The 10,689-nt window shown below is 41.3% G+C and overlaps 1 protein-coding gene across 1 annotated transcript; it reads left to right on the top strand.

Annotated features, from left to right (window-relative positions):
• Window positions 1-737: 737 nt before the first annotated feature.
• On the top strand, window positions 738-10,332 carry dcaf12 (DDB1 and CUL4 associated factor 12). Its single transcript, XM_034586763.1, has 9 exons — window positions 738-1,161; window positions 2,733-3,023; window positions 4,421-4,699; window positions 5,318-5,378; window positions 5,564-5,757; window positions 6,649-6,714; window positions 7,049-7,211; window positions 7,508-7,686; window positions 8,349-10,332. The coding sequence occupies exons 1-9, from the start codon at window positions 1,102-1,104 to the stop codon at window positions 8,505-8,507; spliced, it is 1,452 nt and encodes a 483-aa protein (XP_034442654.1). The 5' UTR covers window positions 738-1,101; the 3' UTR covers window positions 8,508-10,332.
• The last annotated feature ends 357 nt before the right edge of the window (window positions 10,333-10,689 follow it).

Here is a 10,689-nt window from a genome sequence, read left to right as displayed (position 1 = left end):
CATGGTTTTAATTCTGTTCATTTGAGAAGACAGCAAAAATACAGATGATTATCCATCCAGGTTTTTTCATTGAGAACTGGAAACATCCCACTGTGCAGCCTAGTCAGCAGAAAAAAGATGAATATGCATAAGAATAGAGGTCATATTTGCCCTACCTGAGCTTACCCGGGTAAATAAACAGAGAAAATGACAAAGTAACTTTTAATGGATCATTGTGATTTCAGATTTCCACATCAGCCATGTTTTGATGCTCATGCAAATGACGGCCATCTTAAGAAAAAGTCCAGTTTCAGAAGAATATATGATGAAGATGTGTCATTCCTTCTCTTGACCTTGAAATTACAATATTGCTCAGGTTGCTACTGGAAGTCTTTAATGCTCCCAGTTTAACTGTTATAAACATATGAGGAAACGTGACATAGACGGAATAATATAATAAAATAATCATAATCAGCAAAACTAGTGAAGAGATTACAATTTTTGTAATGTTTTATGCTTATATTTGTATTAACATTTATACTGCGTTGAATTAGATATTAGACAAATAATTAAATGCAAATGTATAATTTAGAATAAAAATATTAATTCATGCAAATTGAAGTCAAATAATCGTATATTATGAATCATTATAGAAAATAATTTACTCGCACTATTACTTCTATCACTGAAACAAAATAAACAGAGAAATTCGCACCATCACCTGACCAATGGCCCGACGCGTTTCACGTGAACGAGCACGCAAGACGTTCGCGCTCCCGTACGACCTTGTTTTTGTTGATGTCTAATTTGAGTGCGGCTGCGCGCTGCTCAATGCTTTCGCCGTTGCTGACGCGAGCTGGCCGGAGAAAAAGGACTGTGAGTCTCTGAGAAACATCCTCTACGGACTCAACCGGACCCAGAGCGACATTGTTCGGGGACGAAAGCAGCGATCATTTTAGCAAGCGACGAACCCACATCTCCCGTATGTGATCGCCCTGACCTCGTCGACGGACGCTGCCAGCGAGGGCCAAGGAACAGAAATAGCATATCGCCATTATATGACCCAGTGTCCAGCGTCACTTTTACCCTCCATGTGGGTGAGGGAGCTGTGTGTGTCGGATTATGGCGAGAAAAACAGTTAGCAGGAAAAGGAAGGCAGGAGAGCCCAAGGACCAACAACAGGTAGGCGGAAACCGGTGCGGGTCCGTATTAGCTAGCTAGTCAGTTATGTTAGCATGCTAACTAGCACTGGGCTAGCAGACTTATACTGTACGTCAGAGGCAGAATATCGATGACGTTTTGACAGATTGAGTACCCAATTACACTGCGTAGAGGTTATAAGAGATTAACTGTTGTAAAACACACACACAATAAACGTATATGTGATCCTATTTACTCAACAATAGTGTGTTTCTATTTCAAATTCAGTGTCCGGTAATGTTAGTTTGGCGTTAGCTAACGGCAGTCCGTTAACAGTTCGACAGCTAACGTCATCCAAAGCGCTAGCTAAAGGCTAGCATTCAATACGATAATGATAAAATAACATTTTTGCGGGTAGACAACACTGACAGTGGCTTGTTTGGTTGTGTTCGTCACATGTCATTCTCAAGCTGCCGTCCAGAATAATGTAACTCATCACTGAGGACTGAATTAGCTTCAAAGCTGCTAAATACCAGGAGTACCACTTAACTTAGCTAGCTCCCGTTAGCGTTAGCTGGGGGAAGAGCTGTTAGCAACACACACCAGTCTACCATAGATAATGTACGGGGACATTCGCTGAGCTGACAGACAGCATTCCCCATCAGCACGGAGCTCTCGTCTGTACAGTCGACACCGAGCTCAGCTGCCACACATTTGAGCTTTGACAATAACCAGAAACTAGTCGTCACTATTCAGTAGCGTTGTTTTCTAAGTATCATACGATGCGTTACTGCATTGCATGGCAACAATGTGAGCTCCTGTCTGGGGCCTGTGGGGCCACACACACTCACCAGCAGGAGACAGGAATAGATTAGGCTAGACTGACAAAATCAACCGTGATATTTTACTATGAACGTTTAGAAGAGTGAGGATTTCTTTGCATTTCTCGAATAGAATTCTATCTGTGAGATTAGATGCTGTGTCCACATCTGTCAGTGCAGAATGAATGAAGCAACGAAGGAAGTCATTTATCTGCTGATATCTTGTTTGGATTGTGGCTGTTACCTCTTCCGAATATGAATAACCACATAAAATATGATTGTAGCATTTACACTGATTGATTTTGTGACAATATTAATTTGCAATATTTACAAAAACTAAGCCTGCTGTTGCCTGAAGGTTTTTGAAGAGAAATGCTTGTGTGTGTTTAAAAGAGATTTTGTTGTCTTCCTTTCCAGTGATAACATGGTTAGTATCTTACTGGTGTCTGATGTTAGCTGTAGTCTCCACCTTCACTATAGTCAGCACTGACATGTGACAGTGGAGTTGTCATATGAAAATAGGGACAAAGACAGCATAAAAACATGTGATTGAATAAGATAATATTATTTTAAGTCTACTTTATTTATTTAATTAGAATAATTTAATTAAAAGTGAATCAACTTTTAATTGCCATGGGGCATTGGTTAGCAATGCAATTGTAAGCTATCTTCCACATTTCTCTGCTAAACATATTTAATGATTGTCTCAGACATTTTGGACATGACAAGGGTCTTGTGCTTTCCCTGTAGAAAATCTCAAGGCTTGAAAACCGTTCCCCTCTTTTTCCCCAGCTGGGCTGGTGTCAGGCGCCACACAAGCGGAGCCGTGTTTCTTGTTCGTCACGTCATGCCCAGCAGTGGTGGTGCAGTCGGCACTCAGTGGTTTGTGCCCTCCGTGGGCGGGAGTTCAGACCTCAGCAGCAGCATGAGTTGCGTTTCCAGCGGAGCCTACGGGGCTTTGCAGCGGGAAGACTCCCTGGCATCCTCAAGGAGAGGGAGTTCTCTCTGGGACGACTCAACAAGGTGTTTGCTTCACAGTGGCTCAACCACCGGCAGGTGGTGTGTGGGACCAAGTGCAACACGGTAAGATGTCCATAAATTTCTAACCTTTATTTATTGGTTAGGCATACCCACACGTAAACAACTTTCATGGCAGACAGGGGCGCGCATGTGTCTCTGCTCGTCTCTGTCGCTCTGTTTAAATAAGTGTCTCATAAATTCCATAGTGAACCGAAATAAACGCAAACCAAACCCCACAGGACATGCAGCAGGGTAATTCTGCACGGTACAAGGACACCGGACATGCAATGTGCCCCTGCCCCGGTACCGAAGTATCGGTTCTCGTGACATCCCTAGTCTCTATCATGAAATATTTTTGGAAACCATAAATTGAGGGAGTAAAAAAATTTATTTAGCAAAAAGGTTAGAGATGAAATGGTATGAAAATTTAGTATCACGATTATAGTGACCAAAATTATCATGATTATCAATATTATCGCAGTATTGTTAAAATATGCCGCAGATTTCAAAAGTTACTGATAAAATAAGTATTGTAATTTCACCAAGTTTTATATAGACATAATATATATTATCAATGAATAAGATGATAGTATTTTGATTATTTAATGAAGGTCAACAACTTGTTACGTTAAACACATGCAATGTGGCGACAGTGGATGTTAGCATTTGTTTGCTATGATCAGAGATTATTAACAGTTCTCCTGTTACAGCCCCCACCTGCCTGCCGCTACTTCTGCCCTGTTTTTATAATACACAACAAATGCTGCGCCTGTTTCTTGGAGACTTGCTGACTTTGGTTGATGCTGGAAAGTATCAACTCACACGTAGAACTGATATTTATAATAACCTGCTGAATTCATATTTATGTTCCTGGATAAACGGGGAGTTGCTTCTTTTCCAAAAATGAAGTTAAAACACAGCGTTTCGTCATAATCTGCGGCAACTTTTCTGTCTGCAGGAGTGTGTGCGTGGTTAATCGTAAAACCGGTAACCCTAGTCACGGTTTGCAGTTTGGCTACCTTGGGGTTCTATCCCCACATATTGCAGATGATGTTGGCCTGCAATGGTCGCAAGGCTATATATTCTGTTTGTGTTTGTGTGTGTGTGTATATATATATATATATATATATATATATATATATATATATATATATATATATATATATATATATATATAGCGTACACAAGAGTGGTTTGCCATTGGGTCCAAGTCCGAGGTTATGCTCCTCAGTTGGAAGTTGTGAGTGTGATTCACCACCAGTTTAGCAACATTGTGCCTTTGAAAGAGTGTCATAGATAATTTATTGGCCTAAACATTTTCAGATAAAAAACTTTCAGTAGTCCACAGTGACGCACATATTATCATTTATGATTCATTAACCTGTTTACATGTTTAAGATCTTTCATTGTGTCAACTCTATGCTACACTAACCGTGTGCCTTTCCTTTTTTTACCCACAGCTTTTTGTAGCAGATGTCCTGACAGGGCAGATAACACGCATTCCCATGCTGAAGGACAGGGAGTGTCATGGTAGTGGCTCAGCAGCTGTGGGTGCGGTGGTGGCGGGGCGGCATTACTACCCCACTGGAGGCTCTCGCTCACGGATGGACCAGCAGGGCTGTGGAATCCATGCTATTGAACTCAACCCCTCGAGAACGCTGCTCGCCACAGGGGGAGACAACCCCAACAGCTTGGCCATCTACCAGCTGCCCACACTGGATCCTGTGTGTGTTGGAGATGTAAGTGGTTTGGATTAATTTGGCTTTACAGACATCCATTGGCTGGAGCTGCACTGAGATCAGGGCGATGACGGTTGATTATTGTGATTGCCCAGTGAAAAACTGCATGCCCTTTGCAGGACTGCACACACGTAAAGTGGAAGCTTCCGATGTTATGTCAAATTCTGCCTGCTTAGCTGGAACAGTAAAAACTTTGACCTTGCCGACTTGACGGGCGAGCCAAAGTTTTTATATAAAGAGAAAAGGCAACAGTGGGGTAAAGATCAACAAATCATAATGAAAATGTGGTGGGACAAATTAGACTATGTGGGATCACCACTACCTAGGTAACAAATGGGACACACTGCAGTTATGTTTTATTTTCGATGAGTCACTTTTAGTCGGCCATTATTTGTGTAGTTGTTCAGCTGTCCAAGACACGGATACCACAGATAATAATTAAATCAAAGCAGAGCCGGGGTTAATCAAAGAATTCCCGGAAGAGTATTGAATATGAAGATTATTGGTTGATCATTCATGCACCGTGGTGGCATCAGCTATTCGGCGTCTCAATCTATGCACACAACGTTGAACGTGATTTGTTGTTATGCTTTTCTCATAGTAACATTTGTTTTCCAGGATGGCCACAATGACTGGATCTTCTCTATAGCATGGATCAGTGACAGCATGGCGGTTTCTGGTGAGTTGTCTTTTTGACCTACGGTGTGTGAATGGGTGATACAATGAGCAGGTCAAAGTTTTCTGATTCCAAGTCAGTCCTCTACGTACCCCATTGACAATCCTATCTTTTATTATGTTACTTTGGGATGTATTAGTAGATGAATAGTCTTGGCAGTAATAGACTGTGTGTATTTTAATTCGCAGGGTCCCGAGATGGCTCCATGGGCCTGTGGGAGGTGACAGATGAAGTAATGAGTCAGGCTGAAAGGAGTCAGACAGAGGAGGCCGTACCCTCCTACGCCCACATCTCCCACCGTGCCCTCAAGGACATCCCGAAGGAGTGCACCAACCCATACAACTGTAAAGTCCGTGCTCTGGCCTTCAACAACAACCATAAAGTAAGGGTCCTTCTGATGCAGCTGTTGGGAAACCATGATGCAGAAAAGTATTGATCATTATGTGATGAACAGTGTTGATATTGTGGAGTCGACATTTAAACTGTAACGAGTCAGAGATGTCAGCTGAGTCCGTGTGTGTTTGTGTCTCTGTGTGTTTGTCTCTGTGTGTTTGCCTGTAGCTCGCCAATGCGTGAGAGAGAGAGAGAGAGAGAGAGGGAAAATAAGAGTATGTGTGTTAGTGAGTGCCTTTATCTTAAAAAAAAAGTTACCTTTCCTTATAAGTTCTGGGACTCATCATACAGAAGAATTCGCTTATAGTGATAAATCTGACCCGCCAATATCTTCTTAAGAATTTTCTTAAATTTCTTCTTAAAGGGATAGTTCACTGAAAAAGAAAATTCACTCATTATCTACTCACCACTATGCCGATGGAGGGTGGATGAAGTGTTTGAGTCCACTAAATACTGCTGGAGTCTCAGGGGTAAACAACGTTACAGCCAAATTCAATACAATTGAAGTAAATGGTGACTCATTCAGACGTGATAAAACAACAGAAAAAGCTTAACATGCCTCTTCACTGTGCGTAGATTCTGTTCTTACATAACAACGAATCCCAGATAAGAAAACATTGGTGAATGTCAGAATCTTCGTTAAAAACTGCTTAAGTAGGTTTAAAGAATAAATTTCTTCTTTAGAACGGTTGGTGAATGAGGCCCAATAGGGGAAATGTGATCTTAAAATATTAAGGTTTAGGGTGATTTGCATCTAAGTAAAAAAGCTAAGTAGTCATTTGGAAGTAGCTGTTGTTTCTGGTTTCTTCTCAACAGCTTCACCTCAGCTTCAGTCATTTACCGTAAGTCTCATCTTCTTGTGCTGTTTTTCTCTTTGCAGGAACTGGGTGCTGTTTCTTTGGATGGCTACTTCCACCTCTGGAAAGCTGAGCACAGCTTGTGCAAGGTAAATTAAACATTTGACTAATAATTATTCGGTGACGCATCTCCCCTGCTTACTGAGGTGACACATTCAATGAATTATAAACAGGAGGTCATTACAGCCTGCGTTTGGTTTTATTACATGTTTACCATGCCTGTCTAGTAAAGTTAATGAGATCACTTGTCTGCCAAAAGACTAAGTAGGTCTCTGATTCCCTTAGATTTTCTTACTCTTTTTAAAAAAAAATTTTTTTAATGGAGCATAAATGTGCATTCTCACACTCTTGTGCTCAAATATCACAAAGAAACGGTTGTTGACAGCTTAAATCTTGACTTCATTTTATGGTGTTTCCCTCCAGATACTGTCCACCAAGCTGCCTCACTGCAAAGAGAATGTGTGTTTGGCATATGGACAGGACTGGTCGGTGTACGCTGTGGGTTCTCAGGCCCATGTCTCTTTTCTGGATCCACGGCAACCTACACACAGCATCAAGTCTGTCAATTCCAGAGAAAGAGGAAGCGGTAAGTGATCTGTAAACATGTCGCACAAGCAGAGAGCTGCTGATCTCCCTCAGCTACTCAATGAAGATGTTTGCATATTAAATATCTTTCTCATTTGGGCCTCTTTGTTTTTTGCACAATAGTAGTGGATGTTCTTTCATTTCTCTGTTTGCAAATTATGTGTCAGAGCTCAGTGTTAGTAGAGAGTAACTGTTATGGGACCTAGCCTTTAAGTTGGAGGGCACAAACAAACAGGGAGGGGTGGTGTTTACTTTTGAGGATCTTTGCATTTAAAACATCAGTGTGTGTTTGTGCAGGAATCCGTTCAGTGAGTTTCTATGAACACATCGTGACAGTCGGCACCGGCCAAGGTTCACTGCTCTTCTACGACATCCGGGCTCAGAGATTCCTGGAGAACCCTCTGAATCCAGCAGGGGGGTACCGGAAGTGCCCAGGAGATGGCATCATCAAGCTCACTACTGGCAAAGGCTGGCTGGTATACATTTTATTTTATTTTTAATTTTTTTATATATAATCTTTTTTGTCATGGAATGATGATGAGCTGCTGAACTGTAGGGTTTCCGAAAAATGTAGTTGCTATACAATTATGAACTAAAATGGCACTTAGTAGAGTGGATGCCTCCACCCAGGCCCAACAGTCCCTTCATGAAACCACGTTTAAGCCTTGAGCCAAGAAAAAATACAAATGCTCAAACAATCATGCAGGACCAGTAGGTGGCGATAAAGTCAAGATCACAGATTCATCAAATTCCAGGGAACAACACTGTCTCCCTTTTAGTGATTAAGTGCCTTTTTTATTGCAAATTATCCGCATTAGTATGGACAAGGCATCCACTTTGATTATTCCCCTAAATATACCTGATCCATAAATTGTCTGTCTCGCAATGTTAAATAAAGTTACGTTAAATTGAAAGGGTTCTTTCCTAATCCATACCACATCCTTTCACCAACTTTTGTGTTAATCCATCCAGTAGTTTTCGCGTAATCCTGCTAACTAACAGACAATCAAAAAAAACAAATGCAGATAAAAACATAACCGTCCTTGGCGGAGGTAATAACTTACATATTCTTAACATTTTCCTTTCTTCCCTCCTAATATCCCTCTCCTTTCTCTACAACTCTCCTTGTCACCCTCAGAATCACGATGAGACGTGGAGGAGTTACTTCTCAGACATTCATTCCTTCCCCAACGCAGTGTACACCCACTGCTACGACGACTCTGGCACCAAGCTGTTTGTAGCGGGTGGACCTCTCTGCTCTGGCCTGCACGGGAACTACGCAGGACTGTGGAGTTAGCCCTCTTTCGTCTCCTCCACTGCCTCTTTCCCCTCGTCCAGATTTATACTTTTACCAGTCCCTCCGATCCTCTCCCTCTTCCAGTCTGCCGTGACATCACTGTCCTTGTGCATCCCGCTGACTGTCACTCTGTTTTGCTCACACGTGGACTCAGGAGCATGAATTTTGTTCTTGTGTGTGTTTGTTTCCTCCATTATTATATCCCTCCTCCTGCAGTTGTTCTTTTTCTTATCCCTCCTCCACTTGGTTTGTTTGTTTTTCCATATAAAAATGTACAAACATTTAACTAGTAATTTTCAAGAGCTGCGGAGTCTGCCACTGAGGAGTAGTTTTGGAAAACATTAAGAATAAAGTTATACATATTCTCATAATTTAAAACGTACACATCCAGCCCGTGCACAGGGATTAGGCTATGGCCTTTTGTATGTAAGGAAAGTGTTTACCGTTGCTTTGTCTGTGATAAATGACGGTGTCTTTGTGAAATATTCGTGGAGATCTGTTTTTGTTCTTTCACTGAAAATGGATGGCAATAAGAGAGCGAGGCAGAGAGGAAAGAGGACTGAAAAGACAATTAATTTTTAAGGACTGAACCTGAATGCAGACAGAGAATATTTACTGGTTGGAACAGGTCCTGTCCTGCCCCCCAACAATCACTGAGACAATTCTCTCTTCTCCTGTCTGAAGTCAAATGAAGAAGCCAATCAAAATGGGACTTTGTGTTCATAACTTTTCTCACTGAGATGATGTAAAGGAGAAATATAAAGATTGCTCAAATGCTGTGTTGCTGTTCTGCTATGACTTAATCCCATCAAATGCTTATTTTATTTTTTGTGTGATTGACAGGCGTACCCCTGCTGATATCCTTATTTGCTTTGTGTATCTATTTTCTCCTTCCTGTGTCACCTTTATTCAATTGGTCAGGGGTATTTATATAAGCTTCTTTTGAATGACATGTCATCTTTTTGCCCTCTGCTTGTATTCCTGCTCTCTTTGACCAGAATGTGTTCAGACAATTGGTCGACAGTGTTGGAATCCTGAACTATAACCATTCTGTTAGTAGAGAATCCACCCTAAGATTTTAAGTTTTGGTAGCAAGTGTCATCAGATACGATGACTAATAGAGGAGCCTTTAATCACTGGATTAAATCCCTCTGTGGTTCTGGGCCTCCTCCACAGAAACTGGGGAGAAGATGACGTGGTAGCTCACCTTGTTCTTGTGAACCAAGCAAGAAGAACTAATGAGAATTGTTTGGACTGTACCGAGAAGTTGGAGGCTACAGGCACATATCTGTTTGTCGTCACAGTTCTAAATGTTTCTCTTCTTCTTTTTGTATCAAGGAGTGAGTAATTCTGCTCTTTCCCTTGTTTGGTAGAGGCAGGGTAGACTCAAGTTCTGTTTGGGTTTTGTTTTTGCCTTCAAGTCTTTCTGTGAAAGACTGCCACAGGCGATCATCGTTTTCCTTTTCTACATGGAACTTTCCACCAGTTTTCATGATAATGACAGAATCGAAAAGAGAACCCCCCCCCGATTATGACCACAAATTGAACAAAGAACCAACACTTTAAAAGTGTATTTTATATATAAATGTGTATATGTATGTGTAAAATACATAGGGACAATTGCATACATTTGTATGTATATGTCTGAGGAAGTGTGTGGATTGATGTCTATTTGGTGATGCCCTGTTTTTTTTTATACACGCCTCATGAATGTTTTTACAAATGACTGAATCTGAGGATATTGTAAGATAAACATCTGGAAAAAAACAAGCTATTAAATCTTTAAAAAGAGTAAATAATAAAAATGAAATGTATATTAATGTTACACTTGTCTTTTTTTGAATGACTCTGGATTTGGCCTTTCACAAATGAACAACGCAGCAGGAGATTCTCCGCTCAGACACGTTCACAACAACAGAGAGGCCTCTGGAGCGTTCAGGTGAGGGGTGGCGCAGAAGGAACATATCAATTCCGTTGCAGGGATCAAATGTTTTTGTCTACAGCACATCTACCTGTGCTGGCCTGCGTGTGACACCAGATATTTGTATACCTTTACGTTTTTTTTCAGTTTTGCATCCATAGCGTGTTAGAATCGTCATCAACACGCCCACTCTCTCGTGGTGAAGCCTCTGGAGAAGCTCACATGGTCTCACTCTGACATTATGCAGAGCTTTTATCAGGG

This window comes from Hippoglossus hippoglossus, chromosome 5 (genome assembly GCF_009819705.1).
Source record: "Hippoglossus hippoglossus isolate fHipHip1 chromosome 5, fHipHip1.pri, whole genome shotgun sequence".
Lineage (NCBI taxonomy): Eukaryota > Metazoa > Chordata > Actinopteri > Pleuronectiformes > Pleuronectidae > Hippoglossus > Hippoglossus hippoglossus.
This window is presented reverse-complemented; position numbering and strand designations above follow the sequence as displayed.